Source organism: Gymnodraco acuticeps, unplaced genomic scaffold (genome assembly GCF_902827175.1).
Source record: "Gymnodraco acuticeps unplaced genomic scaffold, fGymAcu1.1, whole genome shotgun sequence".
Taxonomy (NCBI): domain Eukaryota; kingdom Metazoa; phylum Chordata; class Actinopteri; order Perciformes; family Bathydraconidae; genus Gymnodraco; species Gymnodraco acuticeps.
In genome coordinates this window covers 843,654-859,434 of record NW_022991435.1, presented here as the reverse complement: position 1 = coordinate 859,434, position 15,781 = coordinate 843,654, and the positions used below count along the sequence as shown (strand labels likewise).

At 38.6% G+C, this 15,781-nt stretch overlaps 2 protein-coding genes across 3 annotated transcripts in view; both read right to left on the bottom strand.

The window, feature by feature from the left end:
• Positions 1-3,204, bottom strand: part of LOC117532727 (fibronectin-like) — an 18,255-nt gene extending 15,051 nt beyond the window's left edge. The window contains exon 1 of the mRNA XM_034196182.1: positions 3,154-3,204. Within this exon, the coding sequence (XP_034052073.1) occupies positions 3,154-3,204 (51 nt within the window). The remainder of the gene's footprint in view (positions 1-3,153) is intronic.
• fndc7a (fibronectin type III domain containing 7a) lies at positions 3,004-15,781 on the bottom strand. Of its 2 annotated transcripts, none has more exons than XM_034196067.1 (14): positions 15,682-15,781; positions 12,190-12,208; positions 11,661-11,918; positions 10,804-11,064; positions 9,674-9,931; positions 9,342-9,596; positions 8,530-8,784; positions 7,494-7,751; positions 6,728-6,985; positions 6,086-6,340; positions 5,058-5,321; positions 4,921-4,950; positions 4,650-4,686; positions 3,004-3,715 (listed from the first exon to the last, which is right to left on the bottom strand). In XM_034196067.1, the coding sequence occupies exons 1-13, from the start codon at positions 15,760-15,762 to the stop codon at positions 4,655-4,657; spliced, it is 2,484 nt and encodes an 827-aa protein (XP_034051958.1). In that variant the 5' UTR covers positions 15,763-15,781; the 3' UTR covers positions 3,004-3,715; positions 4,650-4,654. The 2 variants fall into 2 exon arrangements, with proteins under 2 accessions (XP_034051958.1, XP_034051959.1); XM_034196068.1 differs by lacking the exon at positions 15,682-15,781 and adding an exon at positions 12,719-12,886.

The window sequence follows — 15,781 nt, the reverse complement described above, 5'->3', positions numbered from 1 at the left end:
TGGCTTTAGGCCCCCTATCATCATGAGAAGGAAACAATGTTCGGTGTACTGTTGATTAAGATTCTTTGAAACCCCCCACCCCCTATTACGCTCAACCTACACTTCCTGGAATATCTTATTTTGGTAACTCTGGAGACTTTGTCTGACCAACATCGCTTAGAAGGTGAAAATAAGCACCAAACATGACAAGTGATTTTTTTTCTCTAAATATCCAAACTAATTGTTTTTAGTATAAAGAACAGAGAGTAATACGACCCCCTTTGTATGACATAGGAGTCATAGTCTCCCCTTCTAAATCCGGGATTTATGTAATTCTTCTCGGAAATGTTTAATGTTGTCCATTTTTTAATAAGAACCTACTTTTTTGGACTGGTTGCCAAGTTAACAAATATGTAGTTATTATTGTGTTAATATCTTGGTTTATTGTTTTTGGAATGAATTCAAAATGAAACATTGGTACATAACTAGGTTTGTTTCGTTGAGATTCAAAGATTCCAATAAGGATTATAAAGTCTTAACATAAGATCGATTTCTGGGACACATGTTAGTGAAACCTTCAGCACGTTTCATATCATGTCATAATCTTTAGACGGATCACAAATGGAGCTCCAGTTTCACCCATTGTGTGGAATTATGTGAAAACCTCACTTCTCGTCTACTTGTAATATAACACTTATATTTCTCACTCCATGAATAGTGGAACCAGACACACAGTTCATCATCACTGTGAAATGACTTTGTTTCAAATATACAGTATGTTCGTAAAACAACATTTTATAATTCATTTTATACTGCATTGTATTGTTGCAAAGAGACACATCCTTAGGCTGTTACCTAAAGATAAAGCCATGAGTGTTACATGACAATAAGAACGCCTTTTGTCTTTCTAGATGATTCTTAACTTCCCCATAATCCTGATTGACAGTCTTTGCTGTAAAACAGGATTAATAGCACAATTTGCTCAATTCAAAAGAGCTGGAATTCAAGTGTATTTTATTAGTATTAGCGTACATTAAGACAAAAATAAATACAAACCATAGAAGCTATTTCATTTTATTTTGTCCATCATTTGCATTTGGATTTTGCTGGTTCTCTCTCTCCTCTGATATAAAATATGTGAATGATGTCTGACTCAAATACTCAGCTTGGGATAATGTAAATTATCTTAATTTAATTTCTGACGTTTTACTTTTCAATAAATATGTATAAATGAATAGAGATTGATTGCTTTAAATGAGGAATTAATTAAATATTTTTTACAAAGATAATTTTTCTTACAAAGTGTAGTGAAACTACAAACCATTATTGACTCATACCTTTATTAGCAGCTTCAATTATGTGGATACAGGGATATCCTGTTCATAATATGTATAGAATCCCAATTTTAAGCTCATTCTATTCTACTTATTGTTTTACGTACATCATTTTGATAGCTTGTTGAAGAATGCTGTCTGAGCTCTTATATTCAGCGCATTACATCCGATTGTGAACATGAACATGGTCACAGAGAAATGTATCCACCTCGGTGTCTGCACCTTACGGGAAATACACTTTCTTGGACACCTGCACGTTTTGTGAATAGAGCCAAGTAATTGTCCACTGCTGGGATTTCTTGCATTCCTGTTTGTTTGGGTTGGTAGTTTATTGGAAGCAAACATAAATAAATAAAGCTATACAGTTCTGGATATTGTGAAGTGTATAAATTATCCCTACTGGAAAAACTTCCCTAGAATAAAATCAAGACCACAACAACAAGATTATGGTCAGCAATAAAAGCAGTGCCAAAACACAGCTGAGTAAGATCAGTAATTTCACATTGGCTTGATAAAGACTGGAAAGCAGTAAACCATTGCCTGATCTATAATCCTAAATGCCGTAATGATCTATCTGTTAAAAGTTACAGTATGAAGCAAACTTTTACAGCAGATCAACAGTGGAAAGAGAGACCTGATACACACTGAACATTTAAGGCACAGTTTTATTCTTTAACTGTTGAACTAAAGAGGACAAAACACATAACAGACCTCAGATGGTTTTCTCTTTTTTCGTGATAATGGCACGGACATTTGGTTTATTATGAAGTCCCCCGCTTTGATCAAGACATAAATAGACATTCATCGTTACTAGACAAGTCACGGAAATATTCAAAAATGTGAGTTTTACACATTTCATATGACAAAGGTTAAATCTGCTGCTGCAATAGGATATCAGTAGTTTTTTTATTGATTATGAATTGTAAAATAGTGATATGTTAAATATGATTTTAACAATGTTTAGAATAAACTAACCATCTGTCAATTTCCCCACAGTTATTTGTCCATACTGTCTGGGTAATGTATATGCTTATGCGTATACATGTTTTATTTGACAACAGTGATAAAAGAATTGTAGTACACTGATTTTTCTTTCTATCAATTTAATGGTTAAATAACTCACAAGAAACCATTTTACATTGGTTAAATGGCAAACATAACTTTTCTGCACAAGAAATAATAAAAATTTGATGCCGTTTTTACCCCAAAAGGTATAAATTATACTCTACCCTCTATGAGTAGGCCTCATAAAAGCAGATCTGTTATGAAAGAAATGCCAGACATATTGAGTCAATGTTTATTTGAATATGTGCAACTCAACTTCAAAGCCTGAGAGTTAACGTGATTTATGCAAACAAATCATTCATTGGTGTTTTAAAGAAGTCAATAATAAGCAGCCTATTGACATTTAGTCTTTTACTTATAGAGTTGTCATCATCGTCATCATCCAACCTTGCAATGCTTGTGCAATAAGTTCAATCAGAGACGGTTCAGTCACACTTTCCAGTGAAAGTGAGTCCATCTGGTCTTCCATAACATTTCCCCTGAATGATTAAGATCTCCTTCAGGAAGTTTCTTGATTATCTTAAGGGACTGAATATAGCTCCTGTATCCAACCCCCTCGCACCTGAACAAAACATATTTTACTTCATAAAGAAAACGGACACAAGATGATTGACAGCACACAGTGTTGTAATAGTAAAACTTTATTATTTTCGTCTGTCAACGGAGAGAAAACAAATCCAATGATAACAGAAGTAACACTGAATCCATCTCCAGCAATCGGATCAGACGTATCTTCCACATGGCATGCATGACTCCGGGCTATCGAGATGGATACCTGCTGCCCCACTTTCAACTGGCCCTCTCCTGCTCCAAAGCCCACAGACATGTCGTACGGCGCCGTGTGGAGGCCCTCTACTTGGAGAAGTCCTAGGTTTTTGTTCCAAATTCATTTAGTGTTTGAATGACCTTTGTCGTGTTACATTTTCGTGGGAGGTTCACTGTTAAGCTTCTATTAAAATAGCTTTTTTAACATTTACTGTTAAGGTTACATCAAGATTCATTATGACAGGGCAACTGCATTGATTAAAACATGAAAATAAAAATCATGGCTATTATTAAAAAGTAACAATATGGAGAATATTTTTCAGAATCATTGGATACACTTCCAAAGTTATCTATTTTAAACCCATCTTTCATATATTTTATTGTTTTCAACAGTTTAACGTTCTCTATAAGGCATTTTTTCCAAACAGCAGTAACAAAAAATCAGGATATTCTTTTACAAGAGTGAAATTCCATCGGGGTGGATTGGGTCTCAACAGTTGTTGTTGGTGTAAACAGTCTTCTGTCTGTGCTGAGTATTGACGGTAATGGGGCGGGGGGTGTTCACCGAAGGGCTAGAAAGATAAGAGAGAGAGAACTGATCAACCTGGACTTGGTGGAAAAGGTAATTGCAATAAATCAATATTATATAGATCTAGATAAAGAACTAGATATCCTAGATATTTTGGATATCATTAAAGTGTAATATGTGTTGTCTTTTCCTGGTTTTAAAGGCTGCATTTCAGTAAATTACTGTCATTTCTAATATTTATTATTTGTTTTTTCTATAGCTTACATATTTAATGAAAGCACCCAAAGTCAACCTTACAATATCTTTGTAATATCAAAATCAAGGTTTTTGATACAAAAATATTGAAATATTTAATATACTCCATCGTCGAGGCCTAACTGCTAATATTTCATCATAGCTTCCGTACTTATTCATCACACTCGATAAGTGGATGTTTTGTGCAAAAAAAACCATTCTTTATGAAACGTTAAATGCTAAAAGTAGAATACAGCTTAGTCATACTGAGTCAGAGGTTATCAAATATCCCTCATCTTATCTATCATCACAATATGATGCTCGTGTGACGCTCCTGCAGCATTTCTCCGTCTTCATTTACCTTGGTCATTCATCCCATGTTTTATGGACTCGCATACATCCCAAAAGTCCCAGAAGGAAAAGACGGATAGAGATCAGTCTCACCTGTGCTTGTATATATGCTATATCTTCTACTTAAACACGCCTAATGTTATACCAGCACACTATAGGCACAGTCAATTTAAAGATGCTCGAGATGCTGTCACTGGATACCCTGAAACTGTAAAGTAGCACCATGGATGCGTTCTGTGAAAGCAGCTTTCATCAAATTCTTTCACACATTTTCACAATCTAGAAAAACACTTCACATGTAGAGGAAGTTGTTTGTCTCATGTCGATACATAACTCCAAACGTCTGAAGACATTGTTCTTACCCGGAGGGAGATCAGTAACCGTACACTTACCGCAATTAATCCACACTTCGTTTTCCGCGAGAAATCACTTTAGAAGGAGAGAGATACAGTTTAAGTGAATTAGCAGTTTTCAGACAAATTAATCAAAGGTGAAATTAATAGATTGACATTTCGATGAATGAGAATATTCCCATCCTTCCCCCCCCCTTTCTAGATCATAATGTCAATGCAACTCGCATATCTTATCAAGATGCAGATAACAGAATGGTAATCTATTCCTTTCACTTCTGCAAACTAAAAGTGAAGTATATAGGATACTTACGCATGCCAGCATTATTTCCTGGGCAGGGAACTGAGAATATAATAAACATTAACGCATTAATGAAACTTGTAACAAATGATACGAATAAATAGGTGATTTATACATCTTGTACATGCTGCATGCACTTCATGACTCACTGGAGTATGTCCTCGGTTGACAGAAGCTGACTTTGATCCCGTCCTGTCCCACTGGTGCCGCCACTACTTTGTAGACGTCCCCACACGTTCTCTCCTCGATATCGCAGTGTTTGCTGCCGGCAGCCGCGGTGCAGGTGTAGTTGGCTCCCGTCCCGTAAAGGTCTACTGTGTGGTTGTGAGTCTGAGGGCCCAGAGAGCGCCAGGACACCCGCAGGGAGTAGCTTCGCATGCGATAGAGCTTCATACTTGTCGGACAACAGGCACCTGCACGATTGAGTTATGAGGAATGAAGTTGTTCATATCAAACACATACTGGTTTTGTACCGTTGACTACATTGCTACCAAAAAGTATTTAAAGGTCTCCTATTATGCTATTTCTAGGCATATATTATGGGTCTCGGATGTATACAAAATATATAAAAACATGTCTATGATGTGTTTTGCTCAAAATACCAAACAGATCATGCATTTTAGACATCCCTCGTATCCCTCTATTTAAGCCCTGTTTGAGAACTGCTGATTTTGGGTCCTTAGCTTGAAAAAAAAAAAAAAGAGGAGGCGGAGCTAATGCCTGCTCAGAATTCCAAACCACATCAAGGATTATTTCTGAAACAGTATGGAGCTCAAATGCTTTTTCTCTTGCGGGTTTACCACAAGGTGAGTTCTTTTTTTTATTTCCTGCTTTTTTACACATGTGCTCTCTCCAGCGGTAACTCTGAGTGTTAGCGATGCTTGCTAATGTAAACAAAGACCATATTACGTCCAAAACACGTCAGGCATTGTTTCTGATAGCAACTTTCTGCTATGCCGTGGGTCCACGACGCAAATCTGGATCAGCTCCGTTGTACCCCTGTTTTTAGAGATTTGCGTACGCAGGAAAGGAGAGAGGGTTGTGTTTTCTGACACTTTGTGAGTTCCCTGACACACCGGGGACACATATCTATGTATAAAAGACATAAAAAAGTGCATTTTGCATGATAGGTCCCCTTTAAACTTGTGTGTGTGTACATGTGTGTATTTGCCCTTACCTGATGAGAATCCATAATATTTGCACTCTGACTTATGTCCTGTGCTGCTGATGGCTTCCAAGTGAACACTGTAGTCGGTGCCACAGGTGATGCATCCCATCAGGCAGTGGGTGTCCAGAGTGTGGCACTTGGCGTGTCCTCGTGGGGACGTCAGGGAGGTGACGTAGGAGCGAGCGCTGCTGCCCGGTGACCAGGTCACATTTGTCATAGCCTGGGTCACCTGGGTCACATTTACATATGTGGGGCAGCAAGGACCTTGGGGAGTAAATAATATAGCAATAATCAAGACCTGAGTGAAGATACTGTTACATTATTTATTAGTGACTGTAACTTAATATAATTACATTTATTTTTAGGTCTGTTACACAAACTAGCGACTAGCCAACAATACCTTTTTGATTTATTATTATTATTATTATTATTATTATTATTATTATTATTATTATTATTATAAGAAGCCTATTTTAGCCTAGCTTATGATTACCAGCAGGATCAGAATTTAACTCTAAATTCTGAGCTGCCAATTAAATGTTTTCATATCTTTTGCCTTTGTGGATTTGTTTTCTTTCTTTTTTATGATAACTTAAATCATCAAACATTTTTTAAATGGTCAGGCTACTACAATATTATAACAAATCCTACCTGTTTCCAAGGTTTTACTGAATCCAGGAAGACTTCTCCCCACAGTTGTGATGGCCACTGCAATGACGTCATATGACGAACCACAGGGCAGCTGTGTGAGCTCACAGGACGAGTTTGTTGTCTGGCAGGTGTGTGTGGCAAAGCGTCCGGTGGCTTTAATGGTGTAATTTGTGTTTGGGGTGTTAGGCATTGTGATGTGGATTCTGTATGTGGAGTTGTTGCTCTGAGTCATATTCAGGATCTCTGGAGCACACGGAGCTGTTTTCATATTAAAAAAAGAAGAGATAATGCAGCGTGAGTGAGATATTTTTTTAAAGAAACATTGACATTTTGGGGAATATGATAACACTTAATTCCAAAGAGTCATATGAGATGATTGATACCACTATGGGTGTATCAGGAGAGCTAGATACAGCATTTAAGGAATCAATTATACTTCTTCTGGGTATAAGATGTACCTGAATCTTCCTCAACTTTAGGTACACCATTTAATAAAGGGCGATTTACGTTTTTTGTACTGATGTACCTTTAAGAAAAAAGAATAGTGGCTTGAAAGAAATGAAAGTAGAATCAATCTTCTCATATAGTTATGACAAGAAAGCAAAAAGTATATCTTCCCCAAATTTCAAACTAGCACCACTGTGTTATGACTTAGCTTATATTTGAGGTTTATTTAGCCCATTTCAAAGACTTCCCTGGGTTCCCTCTCATGTGAGCATGTGTATTTTAGGATGTGGGATGTCACTCCTAATAGCCCCTTTAATACCTGTTTTTTGTGTGTGTGGTGTGCAGGTGTGGTTGCATCCTCGTAACTCGCTGCAAGGTGTGACGGTCACAGAATAAGCTGTGTCGCACTTCAAATCTGACAGCGCACACACTGGAGCTGTGTCGTTACAGTGGATGACATCATTAGTCTGTGCCGCCATGGTCTGGTACAGCTCGGCCCCTTTAACCGGCAACCAATTGATCTCCAGGGTCTCTGTAGAAACTAGCTGTATGGTAACACCCTGTGGGCAACAAGGAACTGGGGAGAGACGGGGAGAAGAAATTCAAAAAGAGATGAGAACATTAATCAACACTTACAAAGTATCATATACCTGATTGCAGATGATAATACAAATGTTTTTCACCTTCTATTCAGGCATTGTTTTTCTCCCTGTGTGAAACCTAGGTAGTTTATCATCTTCACACTGCTTTTTCTCAAATGTATCTTTTATAGTCTCTATAGCAATTTACTTGTCATATCAGGAACGTCAAAGCCATGCTAGTGTGCTTAAAGGGATTGTTCAAATGGTTTCATGCGTGGTTCTATGAGGTACTTATCCATCAGTCGATTGGCTACAGTAGATAAGCAGCTCGCCCCAAGGTGCTAGCTATATTTCGAATATTTTCACCTGTTCTTTTCATCATAACGTGTTAAAATGTTTGCTGTGGAAAAGGAAGAATTTTCAGAACATGCCGGAGGACTCTGTGAAGATCCGTTATCTGAGACTTAAGTGTCAGCTGCCAAAAACCCTTGCATTCATGAGCTAAGAAAATAAAATCCAAAAAACCAAACCAAATCAGGTGTGTGTTACAATGGATAATCTAGATTTGGGGGTTTCTTAAAGGGTGCTGTTGAGTAGCAACAGGTTACATTTCTGTGTATCGTATTCTTTGGGTGATTTTTTGTTGTAATGGAAACTAATAACTATATGAAGTTAATGAGCTAAATTATATAAATCCATTAGTATGGCCCTCCGACTTGATAACAAAAAACATGTATTTGTGGTGGTGCTACATGTGGGTGCTTCTGGTCGTACTGGTGGTGTAGTTGCTGACGTCTGCGAAAGGGCTTGACCCGGCCTTGTTGTAGGGGAAGACTGAGGTCAGGTAGGTGTAGCCACACATGCAGGAAAACTGGCAGGTGGTTTCAGTGGTGTTACACGACATCTCAGTGCCGTCATCCCTCTTTATGAAAGCCATGTAGTACTCCACCATTGGCACACTATCCCACACCACCGAGCAGTTGCCTGCTTCGGGCTCCTCCACCCGGATGTTCTCTGGGGGGCACGGATCTGTCAGAGAAAGAGATAGAGAATGGACATGAATTGGTAAAGGAATAGTTTGACATTTTGGGAAATTGTTCTCTCTTGACAAAAGTTTGATTCAAAGGGCAATGATTTTTTACGATAAATATGAAGAGTAGATTAGCTCGGCCCAGCATAAAGACTGGAGACAGGGAAGCACTTTTGTAACTAATGCTTTTTCAAGAGTTTTGAAGCCTTTTTATGTGGGGCAAGAGAGAGAGGACAAATGGCCATATACGAGTCACAGGTCAGATTTAAACATTGGCAGCTGCTACGGGCTTGCTCCATTTTTGTAACTATTAAACAACATGATAATATGTATGTATGTCTGACTGTACATCATTTGTTTTGACAACCTGTGAGTTTCAGAGGTATTGGTAGTCAGAATGTGTTTTCTTTTTGTTTCAGAAGCTAGCTGTTTCCCTTAGGCTAAGCTGCTGGCTGTAGCTTCGTAAAGACACTACAGACATGAGTCGTTTTTCAGCAAAAAGCATTGATGTGCTAGACAAGTACGTTTTTGATGTGGTTGTGTGTGATATACCCACATGTTATGTAGTCTGCTGGTTGCGAGGGGCTGCTGGGACCAGCTTTGTTATAGGCTGTGACAGAGACAGAGTGGTTCTGGCCACACTCCACTGGTACGATAGAACAGTAACCATCAGCTGTTGAATTACAGTGTTGACCATTAGAAGTCCAGACCAAGTAGTTTTCAGCTCCCTGCACTAACACCCAGTACACAGCGATCCCAATCGACCGTCCCGGAGACACCTGGACCAACGTCACATCTGGGCTGGGAGGACCTGTCGGTGAAACCAGACGGACATGAGCAACAGGATCTGATACATTCATGCTCTACGTATGTTCTTATCAAGCTTACGTGTGATCTGGCAGACAGTGAGGTCGTCTCCAGCTCGACCCTCTGAGTCCCATGCTGTGCCCTTGATACAGTAGGTGGTCCCTGCTGCAAGGTCATTAAAGTTCACCGTGGTGTCAGTGGTGTTCAGTTTGACCCGGGAGCTGGAGCCCTCCTGAATGATGCAGAGCATGTAGAGGACAGCATTCTCCACCGGGGGCCAAGTCACAACAATGGAAGCGTTGTTAGGAGAGGTGGTGTTCAGCTGGGGCGCCATTACCACTACACACAGGGAGAGGGAGAAAGTGATGAGAAAAAATGTACATTGACAAAAATACACAATTCATTTTCATCCACCTGTCCGTGCACATTTTCAATTTTTTCATAACAAATCCAAGTGGAAACGTTTCAATTCTAAAGGATCTTGAAAATATGCAAAAAGTGTTATGTTTGGCTTAAGTAAAAAAGTTGGTGTAATGAAAAGAGAGCATATTAATACTCGAACCAAGTAAAACTTTTATATTTCATTGGCAATCTTTTATTTACACTGCCACCTACTGCTTATCTCTATGAACCAATGCATCGCTATGCATAATAGTAGTGCACTGTTTTTATTTTGCAAAGCTTTTCTTGAAGTTCGATAAAAGAAAATTGCGAAAACCTTTTAGTCCCCTGACAATTGTTTTGTTAGTGTTGTGAAATGGAAATAACACCCCCTTGATGATGTTACATTACTCCTTCAGGGAAGGGAGACAACCCAGTTCTCATGGTTTTGATTTTCCTATTATGATAATAGTATATTATAAAAGCATGGATACAGTTTCCACCCTCCTGCTTTGGCTGCAAAGAGCAGACACTGTGACAATAGACAGTGAAATGACACGCTGTTATGACCGGCGGAGTGAGCAAACAAACTATTGTCCTACAGTAACAACAGATAGGTTTCAACCTTCGTACACCGATTACCATCAGGGGTAAAGCTTACAACATGTAAAAATAGGTGAAAGATATCATTATTAAATGTTATAGTTTCACACAAAGATACTATCTTTTGGTGAAAGTCTTAATATGTGATACATTAGCAGGTTTTCAATCTTCTGTCACTATTTAAAATTCTTAGTTGAAGTGTTTTTTGCTTTTTGTGCGTAGCCTACCTGTCCTGGCCTCGATGGGGTACGAGGGCTGGCTCCGCCCCCCTGAGTTGACGGACATGACACTCAGCCTGTAGTCTGTGTAAGGCTTGAGCTTCACCACGGTGCCGGGTGAGCTGACCACCACCATCTCAGAGAAGTAATCGCCGCTCTCAGTCTGCGCCCTCAGGATGTAGCTGGTTGCCCCGGAAACCTCTGTGAATTCAACAGTGATGCTGTCGCTGTTTTTAGAGTAGGCCTGCTCGATGCTGGGCACTTCAGGAGCTGCAGGACAAATGATAGATGTAAACATGTTTACACAGCATTATAACATGGTTGTTAGTCACATTTTCTTACATATAAAAACATATATCATAAACGCAGTGGTGAAATGTATTTAAATACATTAACTACTATGAGGTACAAGTACAAGTATTTGTACTATTCCTGAGTTCTTTATTGTTTATTGTCTTCTGTACCACATTTAAGAAAGACATTTAAAAAATGTTAAGCCGTATTTATTTTAAAGATATGGATACAAGTTTAGACTGTATATGCAATAGATAAGAAGATATTTTAAAATTAGAGCTGCAACTTACCATTTTTACCTTGTTGATGAATAGTTTGGACAATAAAACTTCTAGAAATGTCCATAAAAGCTTCCAAAGGTGATGTCCAATGTACGGTAATTTAAGTAACAACTAGTTTTCTTTTAATTCATTATGATTTTGGGTCTTAAAGTATGATGCATTAAGAAAGTTAAGACTCAGGACTCCTGCCATTAATTTAGAAATGTAAAATAAATTAAGGCTTTCTTTATGGATAGTAAAGATCTAAATCTAAACTCATTGTCCTACTTCACCTCTCCCTGCAGTACTGACCTGTGGTATCCTCTGTGTCTGCGCTGCTCAGGACATTGAGAGCATTGTCCATGGCTTCGAGCTGCATGGTGTACATTGTGTTAGGTGACAGGGAGATGACGGAGCCCGTCACGACGTTGCCACTGAAGTGAGCGAAGACGGGTTGTCCAGGTGTGTTTTTTGGTGTCGCTGTGATCTTGTAGGAGCTGGCTCCAGTGTAGCTGCTCCACTGCACTGTCATACTCTTAGATGTGACCGTAAACACGGACAGAGTGATGTCTGAGGGAGATAGAGAAGGAAACTATGATGGGATACATTTAAAAAGACTTGTGGGTGATTATTTTATATTGTGAGTAAAACAAATCCCAGATGCTAATGAAATACACATACTTGGTTGATTCAGAAAAGGTGACTTAACCTTTGTTTTTGGAAATTAATACATTTTAGGGGTTAATAATTCTAAGTGATAGATTTCAAATAAGGTGCTTATATTTTTTGGGAGTTTTGAATCATCATAACGTTAAGGAAAATGCAAAAGAGGACTATTTACCGTTTTGTGCAGCACAGATCTGAAATGATCAAACAAGGCAGGTTAATGAATGAAACAAGGAAATAACATGATCCAAATCAAAAGAAAACACATTATTCTACAAAACAAGAGCATTATTCCAAGGGGTAGCTGTTGGTATCTCACAGGCAAATTATGCCTCAGGATATAATGCCTCAGGATATAATGCCTGTATCATATTCTCGGCGCATGAGAGGCAGCAGGCTGCACATTACCTTCACTCAACACAGATTTCAGGACCCGTCGGCGCAGGTATTTCTTTCAGGTCCGAATGAATTTGTCTATTGAGCTAAGGTTGGGCATGCCACATGCACTTGTTGAAAGCAGTGACACTCAAAAGACCCTGTGTTCATATACAAAATCCTCCCTCTGCACACGATTATTAACTGGATGTATAAAATATGCACTATTTCAAAGATTTGACCCAATGACACTGAAATTGTTATTTGTAGTCATGGTTAAAACATTTAAGAGGAAATGAGTGTGAAATGAGAAAAGTATAATTTCTTACCTCTGTGAAGGTCAATAAAAGCAAAAGTTTCAGCATTTTTAATTTTGGCATTCCCATGACTTTTTTCTGCTGAGCCACTGCCTTGAGGCGAGATGTGTGATGCTGTTTCTCAAAAGGACTTTAGGGAAGAAGTTCTGGCTTAAATTTGACTTCTTTTTTTTTGTTCTCCCTCCCTCCCTTTCTCAGATGAAACGACAGGTACTTTATTGTTTCAGCAAATACCAAAGAGCCCAAAGGCTGTAACTCCTCCCCACGAGGCTGTTTGGTGGCCTATCAGAGAAGACCACTGATCTTTGTTAGGTGAGGATGTAGAGGAAAAACTGTCTTGCAGATCCTTTGTTTTAACAACTGTGTCTCTAAAAAGCACAAATGGTGCAAATTGATTCCTGATTGTAGTCAACAATCAATGAAAACTACCCTAACCTCCCAGCTAAGAAATATGAATTATTAAACAAAAACATAACTTGATATTAGTGACCTCTTTTTCAGGAAGTTTCATGGCCTGTTTAAGGTTTAATTCAAACAATACATTATCTACCGGGGTAGATCCATGATATCTTGTGGTAGATAACACCTCTCTACAAGTTAGTCATAATTTAGTCATCAATTTGTCAACTCAAATCGAAGAACCACACTTTGTTAACTGAAAAAATCAATACAGTGTGTCTGCAGGTGTCAATAAGGTAAAGCATTTGCAACTGAAGCACATGACATAGATAATTCATCTTTCAATCAACTGAAATCAATAGTTTCTTTCACCACAACACTTGCAAACAAATCAAACCAGCAGAAACAAGCTGGATCATGTAACCACATACAACATGCATTTGGATAACTCATTTAATATATTACATTTTACTAGAGCTACCGTACTGTTATAACGTGAATTTATCCACAGTTCAGTGTTCAAACGGTTCCAGTTAAGGTGACACAGTTGAGATGAGGTGAGGTTATAATAGCTTTTCTTCTCCCCAGTGGGCGTCAGGTGAAGATGGTAGGGAGGATCCAAGGAGCCTAGATAAAATCTTTTGTGCATAAGGCCAAAAGGAAGGAGCTGCTCAACTCCATGGAAATTAGATAATGACGCTTTAAAAGAGTTCACAGAACAAAAAGTAACAGTGTCAGACCTTTAATTTTTTTGTATTATGTTACAACGTAATTCAATTCATGGTCAATGGAGCAAATCATTGTTTTATCTTATCATTAGGACAATATAAAAAAATTCTGATTTTCTTGATCTCGAATCATTACGTGTTTAGTCAAGATAATTAACAGACCTTTTATTGAGTTGTGTAATTTAGGAACATTTATTTTCTACCCTAGCTCTGTGCAGAAGGATGCGTGTGTCTACTCATGGACTAGAGGCTCTCCTGAGCTTTAGCTTACGTCAAAGAGGACACCATTAATGTTTATATCTCGCATTGTCATGACCAAGAGCCTCAGATGCAGGCTTCCTTCTGCACATTGATACAGTAAAAATAGAAAACGGAGGTGCGCTGAGTGTCACGATCTTAGTTTTATGTCACGGTTTTAGTTTGGTCTGTCTTGTCATGGTTTTGTTTTGCAATTCTGTTCTCCCTGTGTCTTGTCTTCCTTCCTGTCGTTAGTTTCCCTGGTGTGTCTGATTGTCTGATTGTCTGATTGTGTTCACCTGTCGTCCTTGTGTTTCTCCTTCCCTGCCCGGCTGTTTCTCGTCTCGTGATTACCCCTCCCTGTATTTAGTCTTGTCTCTTCCTGTGTTCGGTGTTGGTTCATTGTTTGTCTTTCATGTCTCCCTTCATGTTGGCCACAGTCACCTTTGTTTGGATGCTACCTCGTGCTACAGTACCTGTTCATGGATTCGTGTTTTTAGCTTTTGTAAATAAAGCTCGCCTTTTGTTTCATTTTGAAACCCGCTTCCCTCCTCAATCTGCATTTGGGTCCTATTTTTCTCCAACCCTGACACTGAGGACTGTTTCTCATCCCCAAAACATGTTTACAAAACCGGGACAGCACTCCAAAGGCCCACTTTGAATACAAATGTTGAATCCCTACCAAAGCAGACAAAGAAAATCAGCTGTTAAAATCCTCTAAAGACAAAATAAGTATCCTGAGCAACTTTCTAGGAGGTAGCAGGGCAGATGACCAGTATCTTCTTTGTACAGTTTTCTAAGTAAACCTCGTTATTCAAGTCCTTTGACCCTTCAATTGGAGTGAATATCATAAAGATATAAGTAAAGAACACTTTCGTTGTTTGATAATCTCAGAGAAAGGAGTTATCCAATCAGTGTCTGTGTCTTTCCTACACCTTTTTAAAAAAAAAAAATCGTATTTATTTGTGGGGAAAACTATCTTTGTTGTCTCATTTACTGTAAGGGGCACATGCTTTGCCTCACACAAACACACATGCACACTCATTGCAGTGCTGCATTTATAAATGACTAAAATACTGCATAGAACACACTTTCCAAAAATGTTGAGAAATTGATCAGCATTTTCTTTATTCTCAATTGTCTTATTTTGTCAGCTGTTAAAAATGTTGTCTGATAATCACAACGAAAGGAGTTATCCAATCGTTTTCTGTGTCTTTCCCGCACCTTTCTTTTTTAATCATGTTTATTTCTTTGTGGGGAAAAACTATCTTTGTTGTCTCATTTACTGTAAGGGGCACATGCTTCGCTTCGCACAAACACAAACATGCACCACGCACACGCAATTTGCAAACATGATATGAGGTGAAAAGGTAACCGAAAGTTTTATGTGGCATGCAGTCAGGTTTCACGAAGGCAAATAACAATCATTATTTGTATTAAAAGTCATTTGGAAATTACTATAATACTACACAGCATTTCCTTTAAAGGTCCCATGTCATGCTTTTTCGGTTATTACCCGTCCCCTTGTGTGTTGTGAAGGTTTGTATGCATGTAAACGGTCTGCAAAGTCACAAACCCTCAAAGTACACCCTGTAGCGACACAGAAAATACCTGTCTACGCTGCCCCAGAACGCCTCGTTGGAGATTTATCTTTTTCCATTTGTTTCTTCCTGGGTACAGTGATGTGCCCATACCCAAATGGACCCATTCG

Bases quoted from the DNA above. Each gene is read 5' to 3' on its own strand.
- fndc7a (XM_034196067.1), bottom strand. From the start codon at position 15,762: ATGGGCACATCACTGTACCCAGGAAGAAACAAATGGAAAAAGATAAAT. The intron at 11,065-11,660 runs GTCAGTACTGCA...TTTGTCCTGCAG, and splicing joins AGACACAGAGGATACCACAG to CTCCTGAAGTGCCCAGCATC. The intron at 4,687-4,920 runs GTAAGTATCCTA...CTCCTTCTAAAG, and splicing joins AGGAAATAATGCTGGCATGC to TGATTTCTCGCGGAAAACGA.